The sequence below is a fragment of the Anopheles aquasalis genome, chromosome 2, assembly GCF_943734665.1.
Source record: "Anopheles aquasalis chromosome 2, idAnoAquaMG_Q_19, whole genome shotgun sequence".
Lineage (NCBI taxonomy): Eukaryota > Metazoa > Arthropoda > Insecta > Diptera > Culicidae > Anopheles > Anopheles aquasalis.
This window is the reverse complement of record NC_064877.1, coordinates 10,872,501-10,887,500: the sequence shown is the minus strand read 5'-3', so window position 1 is coordinate 10,887,500 and position 15,000 is coordinate 10,872,501. Positions and strand designations below refer to the sequence as shown.

Below are 15,000 nucleotides of genomic sequence, written 5' to 3'. Positions count from 1 at the left end.
CAAATGTTGTCCGGCAGAACGCTCAGCAGTCCAACGGAGAGATCTTGCGACAGAGAGAAGGAAGGATTTTCAATTAATTTGTCTTCGTAATTTATTTTCGCTAAAGCTCCTGTTGCTGAATGCAATTCAACCAATCATTTCGAAATTACTTTGCCACACCACAAAAACAGCACTGGTTGTATGTAAAGTCGACAGCCAGACCCGCTATGACCGGTCTGGTTCATAACAATCCCATAAATCCACTCGCAATTTATCGGTGGTCTGCGTGCGTGCTTTCGGCAAACCCGGCAAGCCAGAATAGAATGACTAGTGGTTGTGCAGCTGCAGTATGTCCTCCGAGACGAGACGACAACTTTATCGTTGGTCAGCCAGTGCTTGCGGAGTACATTACTTTTATGATCGAACGGATGTTAGGAACAGAGAATGGGGCGGGTAGAGCCGACCGTCTGCGGACCACCACTGCTAAGTGTTTGTGGTAAACAAAGCCACAAAATGAATGTCCATTCTCTAATCCGTTGACTAAGTGTGAGGCAGACAGGACGTAAATTAAAATCCCAACGAGCAATCTCTGCATAGTGCATACAGAGGATTGTTGATCAGCTTTTATTCTATTTGGTAGGACTTTATGATTTTTACTTTATTTATGCTGAATATATAATATGTTTTTGAAACCATCCAACCAACCACAAATTTGACAAATTTGCTCGAGCATATTCAACACTAAATTGATGATTATAAAAAAATGTTCAATATTATTAAACTAATATGCTTTATGCTTTATATTGATTTATAAATGGAAATTTCAAATTAAATTAAAGAACCATAGAAACTGTATGCAACACACTGTATACCAATGAAGGATCGCTGCCCCTGATGCATTCCTCTCAAAAGCAATGAATCCGTTCACGCACCTCAACTTTAAACCAGAACGTAACAAGCTTCAAACCGCTCAAATAGAGCTGAAGAATACATCCTTGGGCACGATTTGCCTCTTTGTTGAAACAACCAGCTTCCATCCTCTCTCTGTCCGTCCGTCCATTCGTCCTTCAGTCCATCTATCCATGGTCATCACCACAACAAATGCGTATCCTTGGAATATTCCATTCTTCAAACGGAAGACATCACACTGGGCAACAAAACGGTCAAAGCACCGACCTCTTGGGTACCGGCATCAGCACACTTTTGCAATGCTCCACCCGCCCATAAACACATCCCACCCGCCGTGCCAAAGGGGACATTAAATGCGCACACCAAGCGAAGCATTACGGAAAACAACAACATTATGCATCCCGCACTGGTGGGAACAGAAGCAGGAGCAGGAGCTCCGAAACGGGGACAAAACAAACACCGGGGCTCAAACAAGAGCATAATTTGTATTCATCGACATCAAGAGGGATAGAAGAGCATCAGCATCCCGGTTACCCGGGATTGATGGCGATCGTCTTCGTCTGCTTCGTTTCTTCGCGGGACTGTCTGTTTTTGCCAGTGCCGAAGACGAAGCCATGAAGATGCGTGTCCTCCACCCGAGTGTCCCTTTAATCGAAGGACGAATAATGGGTAGCGATGTGGCAGGGGCGAGAGAAATAGCAAAAGCTCCGCGACTGGAAATGAAAGATGGTTCAACTTCCACTTTAGAACCGCAAAAGTTTGACCTTATTTCGCTCGCAGGAACGACCCGTTCCCTCATGTCACAGGAAGTGGTTGCACAGGAATGCTTATGGGAGTGTTTGTCAGCAGAAAAAAAAGTGCTCCCGAAACCAGCGAACTCGTAAAAGCATCGTTTAAAGCAGATATGCTTGACTTCGTCCTACGTCGTACGTCCGGATGCCTTGTCACGTCGCATTCGTGCTGATTTGGAAGAGCGACGACGAAGAAGCTGTGTAGGGTTAGGGGGTTGCGAATTGGTGGGCGAATTTATGGTCGAAACTTTCGGGCACTGCTTTACGAGCGCAACCAGGACGCACGAAATGGGTACGCTCTGTTAGCTGACGGGTGATGATTGAACGGACAACCAACCGACCAACCAATGTCGGTTTCGGACATGACGCCACGCTAAAAACGGCACGCACCGATCGACGGATATTTTTTACGATTCCCGATGAGACGACACAATCTACAAGGACATGGACGGTTCTCTATCGATTATCGGTGCGGCTGGATTTCGGTGAAAGTAGTAATGTTATCGATTGGTTTATATGAAGCTCAAAAGATACGGCTTTCTTGGATCCTGCTTTTGAAGTTTTTTTTCTTGCTCACGTGTTTATGAAAGATAAAGCAAAGCAGCGATGTTTTTGTACGGGTTTGGTTGCTATAGTAAAGTCATCGCTAGAATCCTTTGTTGTTGATCTCATGCCCAAGGTCTACCCGGATGGAATTAATGAAATACGCAGCAAGTTTAATTAGTTTCGACGCGAGAGCCTTTGAATTTTTAATTGATTGTGGGCCGACGGCTCGTTCGCGTATTAATCTCATCCTTCTCGCTGTCCTCGTACTCAGCCATTCCGTTTTTTTAATAACGCAGTGCCATAGTAGGATTCAAACATATATGAATAAAATGCTATTTAAACATCTGAACTTTTCGAAATTCAACAATCCACGGATCAGGATTTTCCACTCACGAATTCAATTTCGGAATATTCGATTTCAATAGCCGGATTCGCGAGAGCGCCGGAGCACCAAGCAACACTACCAAGCGCCGCTACCCATAACTTACCAGCGATAGCGAGTTGTTTGATGAAGAAATTCATCCGCGATTTCCGGGTCCGGTTCAGCGTGAGTGCTACCAGTACGGCCGAGTTGCCCAGCACGATCACCGCAAACAGCACCCACGTCACAGCGGACTGTACAGTCTGGAAATGGAGAGAGTTTGGTCAGTTAATTTTCACGTACGCATTTCACTTGTGCCTAAGTTTGCCGTCAAACCCCGATGCACGCACGATGAGTCAAAAAAGGGAGTTAAATTGGAAAGTTCGTGGAAATTGACGGAAGGCGGGCATTTAATCAACGAGCATGACCTTGTCACTAGGTAACGTAACCTAATCGAACGAGCGAACGAGGTTGGTTCCATGGTGATGGCTTCATACGCTTTTTACACCAAATATTACCTGCCTGCTGTGTGCTACTCTCGGACAAGGCAAATAGCAGGATTTTCAAAGTTCAAATGAGGTCGGTATGGGACCGACTGTAAAGCGACCTTTGTGCTGGGTGTTCCATCGACATGTTTCCGGAGCTAATCATTCCCTCCGCGGATTGTGCTGACGCACTGGCAATTCTTTCGCTCCATTTTAGTTTTTTTTTTTTCGGAACCGAGTGACGCTGACAAGGATTGACACAATCGTTATCGAGGTAAAGTAGATTTAAAAGGACTAAAGGTACTAATCATTATCTGTGTTTCTCTGTATCCCTTAAGAGGTTTACTTCCGCACGCCGAGAGAGGTACAAAAGGAACTTTGGGTTAAGTTTTCTCAGTCAGACACTTTACTTTTCGTTGCTTTCATTCTCCTATTTCATAGCAAAACTTTAGCAAGCAGCCTTAGTGTGTGCCTAGGAGAACAAACGGAACGGTAAGATCAACTTTTAAACCCGCTCAGGAAGCACCACAGCAAAAAGAAGCGTGTCACGCTCTCTTTCCGTCTCGAACTTTGTCTTTTGTGAATGGCCAACCAGTCAACCAACCAACCAACCAACCAACCACCGTCCGAGAGCCTCGTGCATCCCGAAGGAACTGCTCGTGGGCTCGTAGACCGCCGCCGGGCTCCGTGGGAGGAATTTAATCAGTGTAATTGAAAGTGATGCAATTTGAAATTTCCATCTTCGCACTAAGTAGCACTGTGCTAGTGACACCACGCGATGCGTAAAGCAGGCGACCATCCGCAGCCCTGTAAATGAGCTGGAAGTGTAGTTGGAATTTATGAAAATGGGTTTCTCCCTCCCCCGGGTGCGCGTCTTTAAGAAATTGAAATCATTGCATTGCCATCCGGGAGTGGCCATTTCGTGTGGGTGGCGTCTGGATTTTGGTTTATCTGGAGGTCTGGCTCGGATCTGAGTCTCAAGCAACCAATCGATACGCTGGCAATTAGCTGGCATGGCTGAAGGTAATATGAACTTGCGATGCCATCACGTGGACCAAACCATCCTGAAACGCCATACGCCAATCCGTGGCCGGAAACTGGGCCACACAGTTCATGAGCCGTGACGATTATAATGGCGTCAAGTGACATCTGACAGCAGTGCGCGTACTACAACATGAAACAAATGATTTAGTATCAGCGTGAGACCAGTATGGGCTGGCTTGGCTAGCGTTTCGGACGGTGGATTTATGGGTTTTTGTAATTATATCAGCTCACCACGGATAATGAAAGGCCGCAGGAGTTCCTTTTCTAAAAATAAACCCCATTTTGCAGCTCATTCCCTTGCCGTAATGTAATTATGGATTCCGGGAAAACGAGAGCAACCAGAATAATGCGAACTCATTGATTATGACATTGTCATATTGATGTACCGGAGATGAGGGGCTGTAGGATGCTACGGGGATTGGATAGTAATTATAAATTGTGAAATTGTGCTTTTCCCTCAGCAGCACCTGCTGCATCACAATGAAGCATCGATGCATGGCAAATGAATGGACGGGGTAGTGAGTAGCACACGTCTGATTGACGACGACGACATGACATTGATGGTTTCCTGCAGCAGTGAACCGATCAACAGATTGTTCAACGTGTACTTCTAAATTGGATTTAACCAACCTGGTGATACCAGTATCATGGAAAGTCCCGTAACCCAAAGGAGCATTAGGTAGAGACACCTACAGCTTCTTCAAGCACTAATGAGTTGAGCCATGTTTTCCCCAACTAAATCCAACCCCCCAATGACATCCAACGGATGGGCTCTGCCTACTTCGATAATGATTCTAAGAAGGAACATCATCGAGGCTTCGCCCAGCATCAGTCACCCGTTCGTCGTTCGCTTTGACAGGGAACAGAGAAGGCGGCGATTTTCAGACTTCAACTCCAACTACCGAGCACCGTGGGATTGCTGCCGCTGCTGCAGCTCGTGTTTGCGATCTCCAAACAGTGCAGTGCGAGCGATAAGGCAAAAAAGGCGCGAACCACAGAGTCCACTTTGGTGTCCCGGGGGAGACCCATGGCATCCCCCCATTGAGGTCTGGTCGCACAAGACGACCCGGTTCGGACCTGGACCACAAAACGGTTATAGACCGTCACCAGCATCAGCTTCTCCGGTCTCCCGGAATATAACGGCATATGTGACCGTGTGTCCGGGTTCGACAAAAGGCTCCAACCGTCCCAGATCCAGCGGGGCCAGTACGGGCGTGCCAGCGAGAAATTATTCATAATTAATTAAATTGCAATTCCTCCCGGCACACGACTGTGGTTCGTCGCCCCCCCGGGGGGGGGGGGGAGGCTTTCGCGGTAATTAGATGGTCAACTTTTCACCCAGAGTCCCCTTCACCATCGCCCCAAAGCATGGCGAAGGCTCGGTTGGTGTCGTCCACAAAAACCACAAACATCTTTGGACCGCTCTTCGCCAGTTGCTCTCCAGTTGATGGATGTCCCGGAGATGGGTGCCTTTCTACGCCTTGAAGACCTCCTGCGAGGAGGCGTGCTGCACCTCAAGTAAGTATGTCTCAATTTTCAGCAGCCAACCAGTGGAGCTCTTCTTTCCTTCATCCGCTACTCTACCCAGGCAGCAGTATGCACAATGCCCTAACGATGCACTGCACTACGGTGGCCCGGCTGACACCAAAGTGTCGCCACCGCAAATGGTTCTTCGTACCAGAACCACAAGACGAAGGGAGGAAAGGATTTACACAACGGCATCGCCAGCGCAAGGTGAGACGGTATCGCGATCATCGTCAGCAGCAACAGAAGTAGGGAATACAGATCTACTTCTCCAAGAACCACACCACAAACATACACGCGTGCACGTGGCTCACTTACCGAACTTGGTTACGATGGTAGGAAACTCGTCCCCAACGTCTCGTCGCGCTTCATACGTCGAGAGATCCCATCCACCATCCCTGCCACCGTTAGTGAGTCATTTTCGTTTCGTGGCCCTGGTGCACCGACGATGGACACCGGAGGCAGGCCAGTGATCGTAAAACGGCTCGAAGGTCTTTTGTCTTTTGCCAATTCCATCTTTCTCGTCACACACCACGACGGGTGGGCCGCGTAATACCGCGACGCCCAAACGGTAAACGGGAACCTGGGCAACACAAAACACGATGCTGCTCCGATAGCTTCAACCAACTGTTGGCGCTGCCTACAGACAACGCCAGTCGGAAAACAACTTCCAGTGTTCCAGTCCCACATAGGGACCTAGTGTAAAGCGCACACCGTGCGTAGTCAGCAGTTATTTAAGCCATTCGATCGACCGCCCCTGCGGCCATTGCGCACTAGACGGATCGGGTCCGCTAGGTCAGGTTCGGGGGCCGACATCATTATGGTGGACGTAGACCGCGTTTCCGTTGTAGTAGTTCTTGTTGTTGCTCTTGCTGCTGGCCACTGTGGTCGTGGTCCAAAAAAGGGAATTACGGATGCTGATTGAGATATAATTTGTATGCGGCCAACAACTCTGCCAACGGTGCTCCTACCAAAGGGCGAACGGAGCGTACGTAGATCGTAGATCACAACGACCACTAGTTGGGTTGGTGATTTATTGTGGCCTGATCGTTTGTGGCGTACGGATCTTTACATACGGAGACCACGGTGCACCACAAAACCTGTCCGCCGCGAGTGTAGTTCTTTGCAGGTTAGTAAGGACGGACGTATTCCCCTTGTTTTGCTATCGGAACCTTTCATCTGGGCATCCGTTTTCGGATGTTTGCGTGCCTTACAGCAATCGCAATGGCTCGTCCATGGTCATGCAATCGTTTGAAGGGCTCATGACAATAAAGTGTGATATTTGTTCCCGGCATGGGTGGACGCGAGATTTACCGGACCGACTTGAGTGGACTTGTCAACCTTTTCTTTCTACAATTGGTATCCAAGCTATGGTGAACCGGGAAGGTTATCACCAGCGAGGACCAAAGGAAAAGTACTCCGATGAAAGTCCAGATCAAGAATCAATGCTTTATTTGGCGCTCATCGCCTTTTTATACTGAATTACAGATTTGTTTAATCTAAGTTCCTATGAGCGAGAATGAGATTAACTTCTTGGATTGATTATGGTTTCTTTCTCATTCTGTTCTGTTCTGCTAGTTGATATACATTGTTGTGTATGTTTGGATTGCGACACTTGACGCTTGGCTTAGCGCAGCATCGCGTATCGCTCTTCGATAAACAATTTTGGTTTATGTTGCCTAACGGTTTGAATTTATGCGATGTGATACTTTGTAATAATTCTGTTGCATTATTGCATTGTTGCGGTTTGGCTTGGAGATTGGTATACATGTGCGTGATATATTCATCTCTGTACATTATCGTACATGTATGCCACACCTCCCCCCTAAAGAAGAATAATTATTGCTGACAATAATTATTATTTTTGAAGCTATTAACTCATCTCGTCATGCTCTAATTAACCTGTTTTTGTGTACTATAGTTGTTTGATTTGTTTTTACACATCTTATCTTACAATTTTTATCTGAAATGCTTATAACTTCGTACGGTCCTTTATAAAACGGATCTAATTTTTTCCTATTCTCTAAAGTTAAGAATACCATATTTCCTATTTCAATGTTAATTTCGTTAATGTTACGATTATTCAATATTCTTTTATCTTTAGCTATTTCTAATCGTTGTTTCGCTATCATATTTGATGTTTGAATTTTATATTTCGTTTCCTTTACTAAATCATCCATGTTGTATATTGGATCTACATGCTCCTTATTCAATTCTTGTTCTATGTCTGCCTTCTTTCCGAATACAAGTTCATATGGTGTGTACTGATGGTCTGTGTGTGGAGTTGTGTTATAAGAAAAACAATAAAATTTTAACCAGTCATCCCAATCATCATGATGCTCATTTGTGAACGCACGAAGGTATTGATTTAAACATCTGTGGTTCCTTTCGAGTGCACCAATTGTCTGATGATGGTATGCTGTTGAAAATCTTTGTTCAAACCCAAAGAGCTTTGCGATTTCTACAAATGTTTCGTTTTTGAACTCAGTTCCTTGGTCGGATTTAAGCGTTTTGAAATTCCCATATATCATTATAAAATCTTTCGTTAAAGCGTTAGCAATAGTTTTTGCTTCCTTGTTTTGTAGTGGTATTGCAACGACGTATTTGGTTAAATCGCACTGTATAGTGAGACAGTAGCGATTGTTGTTTATCGTCTTTGGCAATGGTCCTACAGTGTCTATTGATATGACTTGAAACGGTTTACTGGGAGTATCTGTTTCTGCAAATTGCTCCCTCGTGTGTCTAGTTATTTTGTTTGTCTTGCATTTCTCACATTTCCGAATGAATTGAGCGATTTTTCTCTTCATAAATGGAAAAATGTAGATTTCCCGTAACTTCATGTAAAGTCTTTGTTGTCCAACGTGTCCTCCTAACACAGAGTTATGGTATTTCGTCAAGATGTTATTAATTTCCTCCTCATCTTCGACAACCGTTACCGCATCGTACAAGACGATCTGTGCGCTCTTTAATATCTTTTTCGCGAATTCTTTAAAAATGTTTACTGGCCATTTTGTAAACACTGCATTATTCTTGCATAATGCTATTCTTGGCAATGCTAGCCCTTCCGCCTGGTTTTCAATCCACAGAAGAGCACGTTCTAGTACGTGTCTTCCTTCATTGATTGAAAGATCGCAGGTGAGATTATTCTTTCCCTTCGTGAGGGTTGTTATGAGCGTCTTTTCTGTTACTTCGAAGTTTAATTTGTATAATCGGTTTGTCTCAGAGGGATTATTAGTTGAGTAAATAACGAGGTGATCGGTCTCCTTATTTATCTCTACTTCTTTGTTTTTTTGTTTCTTTTGTTGTTTCGTCATTGCTCTGGTTTGTACCACGAGCACATTTGTCTTTTTTAATTCGTCTGAAGTTATAGTTATGCGGGATAATGCATCTGCTCCTACATTTGCTTTACCTTGTATATATTCGATGGTGAAATCGAATTCTTCTAAATCAAGTCTCATTCTGGTAAGCTTGGAAGTTGGATTTTTCATTCCAAACAAATATACTAATGGTCTGTGGTCTGTTTTTACCAAAAACTTTCTCCCATATAGGTATGGTTTGAAATAATCGATTGCCCAATGAATTGCCGTAAGTTCTTTTAAAATGACCGGCTTATTCTTTTCGCCTTTGGTGAACGACTTGCTGGCGTATGCTACTGGTAGGTCGTCACCATTTTCATTAATTTGTGATAGCACTGCTCCACAACCTATGTCGGATGCGTCAGTGGTTACTATAAATTGTTTTTCAAAATCGGGATATTGGAGAATGTCTGGATCTAACAGCTTGTTGCGAAGCGTATTAAATGCTTCCTGACATTCGTCTTTCCACTCGAAAGTTGTGTTCTTCTTTAACAGTCGGTTTAGGGGATACGCTATTGTTGCAAAATTTGGAACAAACTTTCTGTAGTAATTGCAGAATGCAACAAAACGTCTTACATCGTCTGCATTTTTGGGTATAGGGTAGTTTTTAACTGCTTCAAACTTGGTATTATCTGGCAACATACCTTTGTCTGTTATCTTGTGTCCTAAATAAGTGACTTCTGTTTGAAAAAATTTGCATTTTTGAGCGTTTAATTTGAGGTCATAATGTCGTAAACGATCGAAAACCTTAGTTAGATTACCCAAATGATGTTTAAATGAACATCCTGTAACCACGATATCGTCGATGTACACGAAGGCACATTCTGGTGTCAAACCTGCCATTGCAATAGTCATCATACGTTGAAAACTATTGGGACTTATATTCAATCCAAATGGTAACCTTGAGAACTGATAATGTCCCGTTGTGGTTGAAAATGCTGTAAATTTCTTCGAATCTTGTTCCAAGGGGATTTGGTGGAATCCTGACATCAAATCTAATGTCGTAAAATATTTGGCTCTTCCTAGTTGATCGAGAATGCTATCAATTCTAGGTAAGGGGAATTTATCGGCTAATATTTTTTTGTTCAATTGCCTAAAATCCACGACTAAACGCCATTTCTTTGTTTTATCATCTGCTTTCTTTGGTACCAACAGTATCGGTGAATTATACGGTGATACTGAGGGTTCAATTATTTCGTCATTTAACATTTTTTTGATTTGCCTATTGATTTCTTCTTCTTGAGATTGAATGTTTTTGTAATTGGGAATATAACTTGGTACTTTGTCATTAAGGACAATGTTTTGTGAGTAAAAATTGTTGACCGAAATTTTTTCATCGGGTAAACAAAAAATGTCTGCATAAGTTTTGATCGTTTTCTTCAACATATTGCTCTGTTCTTCCGAGAGTTTTGTTTGAGTGATTGTTTCTAGAAGTTGTTTTGTTCTATCTGAATTATGATTGTTGATTTTTGCTATATTATAGTTTCTGAATGGTTCTAAAGAGAGTTCAAAGTTATGTTTTGGTATTGTGGATATGTGATTATTGGTGTTGATGAGTTTTACTACAGGGTTTGCGGGAGATATAATGGTGTTTCCGCAGAAGACTCCTGGAATTATTTCTTGAGAGTGCACCAACATGTCTTCCGTGATTGGTGTCTCTATCTTTCTTATTACTTCACTTCTTTCAGGGATAATAATGTTGTTGTTTGGTCCTGATTCAATTGGTACTGATACTTCCTTACTTCCGATTGCAAATGTCATCAGCCAAAAATTGTAGCTTAATTCACATCGGTATTTGGTGATAAAATCTCTACCCAAGATTCCGTCTGTTGGTATCGGAAAACTAGTCCTTACCACATGAAATTTGTGATCCACTTGGATATCATTAGGGAAATGTAGTGTTAATGTTGAAGTACCCAGTGTTTCGGTTGGTACTGCTTCTATGCCAGTAAAGTTGCATTTGTCATTAATATACACTAGTTCAGAAGGATGCATGCTACCTCCTTTCATCAATGAAACATCTGCACCTGTGTCGATTAGAAGAGTAATTTTGTCTGATGCAGCACCTACATACACAACTATAAAATTAGCGTATGATGGATTTAAGTTAAAAATGGGGAATTCAGGCGTGTTGGACTGTTGGTTACTTATTTGTGTGGTACTTGGGCTACCGGTTTTGCATTTTGCTCGGATTGTTGAGCTTGCTGCTGGGTTTGGTTTGAGCCCCCCGCCTCGTTGTTCTGTGGGGGGGTCATTTCGTTTCCCGAATGCGCTGTATAAACGCGGGAATTCTGACCACCACGACCATTACCTCTGTTTTGATTTCCTCGGGAGTTACCCCGGTACTGGTTATTGCTATCATACCTCTGCTGGGTCTGATAGTTCTGTCCTCTGCCCCGATTGTATGTGTTCGGGTTTCTGTAGTTGCCATTTTGTTGGTCTTGGTAACGAGGATATGGGTTATGGTTGCATTGACTGCACCTGTAGTTGGGTTGAGCCTGATAGGCTAGTATGTTACTCTGCCCAACCGTCTGGTTTTGCTCATTCTCCGTTACTTTTTCGACTGCTGCTGCCAGGGTGTCGAAATGACCTGCCTTCAAGATTAACTTCGTCTCCGTGTTCTTTACCCCTTGTGCCAATGCCTTAACACCAGCTTTAGTAGCCATTTTTGCAGCAATTGCAATTGGCACATCTTCACTGATGTATGCACCCTCCAGTTCAAGTGTTAATTTTTCCACTTGATCTGTAAATTTGGAGACTTCTCCAACTTGCTTTGTGGCGTTTAATTTTGCCACGATTGCATCAGGTGAAATGGTTGTTTTACATTTCGCCTCAAGGCTTTTGATTATGTGGTCGACTGATTCTGGAGCATCACCCACAGCCATTCTGGCTTTTCCACTAAACTTCGATAAGATGACCTGAATGGCCACTGATTTGTTGTTGTCTGTGATAAGTGTCTTGCTTGCATTAAGCGCTGCAATGACTGAGTTTAATTTAGTGCCGTTCCCGTCAAATTCCGGGATAAGGGTTGGGAGTGCCTTTATAATTTCTGTAATTGATGCCATTTTCATTTTGTTTTTGAACTTCACACACAATAATACCACCAATGCGACTGTTTTTAGGGAAATTAACTTTGAATCTTCTAGTCGTGAGTCAATGAATGTCTTAATTTCTCCAAACGTTTCACGTAATGTTTTCAAATTTGCTTCTTCCTCTTGCGTTTCAACTAGAGTGAGAGTTTTCGTATAAATTTCCCTAGCTTCCTTTAGTTTGATTACTAATGTCGCTGGTCTGTATTTCCTTTTCGGTGTTTTTCTGAAGTTAATTAATATTTGCTTTAAAATGGCTATGTTTTGTTTTATAATTGCTTTGACCTCCTCCATAAAAAATTTGTTTTGTACCTTGTTTACTGTTCGGCTTCCATGTGCTGCTTTATTACCGCTAATGCGATCCCTCCTAGTCCTCGACGCTCCGCTTCCTGATGGTCCATGATTCCTCTGGAGGTCGACAGGATTAGATAGCCTCCTGATTCTGGCACTAATGTCTTCACTGCTTCTTTGATGCTTCTTCTTTTTAGCGTTACTTTGCGTTAGCACTTTGATTGCACACGAGTTGTGGTATGTTTTAATAACTTTCACTGTTTTGTTCTTTTCTAATACACTCACTAACTGACTGACACTTGGGCGTTGCGTTTGTATAATGATTGGTATTTTAAATTGTCTGGAGGTTTGCAGCCTCCTGATAGCATCCTTCAATTGATTCATTATACCGGATTCATGGCCGCTACCGACCTCGCCGCTTTAATAGCGATATTTGTTTCCCGCCGTTTGTAAATCTGGTATATCTTGATTAACACCAGTACGGCTAATAACACGCAATTTGTCCACAACAGTACACTTTGTTGGTCCAGCTGTATGCTGTGCTGGTCCTGATTGTTGATGATTGTAACTTGGGCATCGCCCTTGTTTTCCACCACTTTTGATGTCTTAGCACTCATTTTGCTCACTTTCGCTTACTTCACTATTAGTTGCTTTTGTCCGTTTGCATTTTGGATCACTATTATTCTTTTTGTCTCTGCGATAATTTCTTTACTAAACCACGTTGCCTGAGTGGTAATTGTGGGTCGTTTACCCTTAATCCTCCGGTCCATGTTCGCACTAGTTGTTTGCGATTTCGAGTTTTATCATTATTTCTGCTCTTACGAGGGTCAACCCGTAGAGAATTTTACACATTGCAGCGTAGCTCAACTTTGGTTTTGTGACCAATACCGCGTAAACTTTCGTCATTTTAACTAACGACGGCTTGCACAATAAGTCCGCGTTTTCACTAATCTTCGCTACCTCTTCATTGATAGCTTTTCTTAGTTCTAGGTCCCTCATGACCTGGTTTATACTTTCACGATTTCTTTCCATGGTTTCTCACTATGCGTCACTTAATTATTTCGTGCACCAACGTCTTTTACTATTCGGGTCACTGCCGCAAAAAAGAATCCATATTCGCGTCACTTTATCATTTCGTGCACCAACTTTGCACTTAACAATTCGGGTCACTGCCGCAACACTCTTCTCACTTTGGTTGCGACTGTCACGGTCGCCATGTGATATTTGTTCCCGGCATGGGTGGACGCGAGATTTACCGGACCGACTTGAGTGGACTTGTCAACCTTTTCTTTCTACAATTGGTATCCAAGCTATGGTGAACCGGGAAGGTTATCACCAGCGAGGACCAAAGGAAAAGTACTCCGATGAAAGTCCAGATCAAGAATCAATGCTTTATTTGGCGCTCATCGCCTTTTTATACTGAATTACAGATTTGTTTAATCTAAGTTCCTATGAGCGAGAATGAGATTAACTTCTTGGATTGATTATGGTTTCTTTCTCATTCTGTTCTGTTCTGCTAGTTGATATACATTGTTGTGTATGTTTGGATTGCGACACTTGACGCTTGGCTTAGCGCAGCATCGCGTATCGCTCTTCGATAAACAATTTTGGTTTATGTTGCCTAACGGTTTGAATTTATGCGATGTGATACTTTGTAATAATTCTGTTGCATTATTGCATTGTTGCGGTTTGGCTTGGAGATTGGTATACATGTGCGTGATATATTCATCTCTGTACATTATCGTACATGTATGCCACAAAAGTCATCATTTAAAGCGTCCTATCCCTCGTTCTCAAACAGTGGTCATCTAGGAAGGAACGTTAAAATATGGCGATAATGAAGTCTGAAGACCCACTAACAATGTTTGCTCTATTAAATGCTCGATGGAGTTATCAATTACGCGACTGAAGGAGAGAAGTCACAGCCTTGCAGTTCGTGTTTCGTGTTGCTATGCAGACCACCACCACCACCACCACCACCACCACCACTGGGCCCGAAAGCGATTAACCATAACTTCACGAAATCACGATAGACAGGAGCGACAGCAGTCGAGCCCATTTGGAATCCTGTTTGACGAGGCACGCTAAGGATGTGAAAGGACCGGTCGTCAGGATGACGAGCGCAACAGCAACGTTTGCCTCCATTAACAGACAGGCTGGCTGGCCGCTGCTAATCGAATGGCATTGCCACGCGACCGACGACTGCGATGGGCTGCTGCGTGTCGATGCATCAAACGCACTGGCCGCTGCAATTAGACGCTCGTTGTCGCGGACAAATGCTGGCACGATAAAGTAATTGGTGTCTGCCGGGCACTAGTCATTCGTTCGTTCGGTGGCACATCAAATGACGGCAGTCACGCGAAGCATCGCGCGCGATCGAACGCGCTGCGTGTGTGTTACGCTTCGACAATATACTTTGTCGAAACGATATCACTTATCTCGAACCGTGCGTCCTGAGGCGAATGTGAGCTGCTTCTGCTTTCCGTACCAGGCGTCCCAGGGAGTAACTCGGTTGGTACGTTACGCAAAGTATGCTAGCGCTTCGAGTAGCTGATTGCTATTTAGAAACTATTCGACGATGAGGTGCCGGTTCCTAACACAAAGCTACACCGCACTAGCTTCCAC

At 43.7% G+C, this 15,000-nt stretch overlaps 1 protein-coding gene across 1 annotated transcript in view; it reads right to left on the bottom strand.

The window, feature by feature from the left end:
• Positions 1-15,000, bottom strand: part of LOC126580860 (cardioacceleratory peptide receptor-like) — a 52,844-nt gene that overhangs the window by 3,461 nt on the left and 34,383 nt on the right. The window contains exons 4-5 of the mRNA XM_050244157.1: positions 2,714-2,849; positions 1-43 (exon numbers count right to left, since the gene is read on the bottom strand). The exon at positions 1-43 is cut by the window's left edge and continues 155 nt beyond it. Of these exons, the coding sequence (XP_050100114.1) occupies positions 1-43; positions 2,714-2,849 (179 nt within the window). The remainder of the gene's footprint in view (positions 44-2,713; positions 2,850-15,000) is intronic.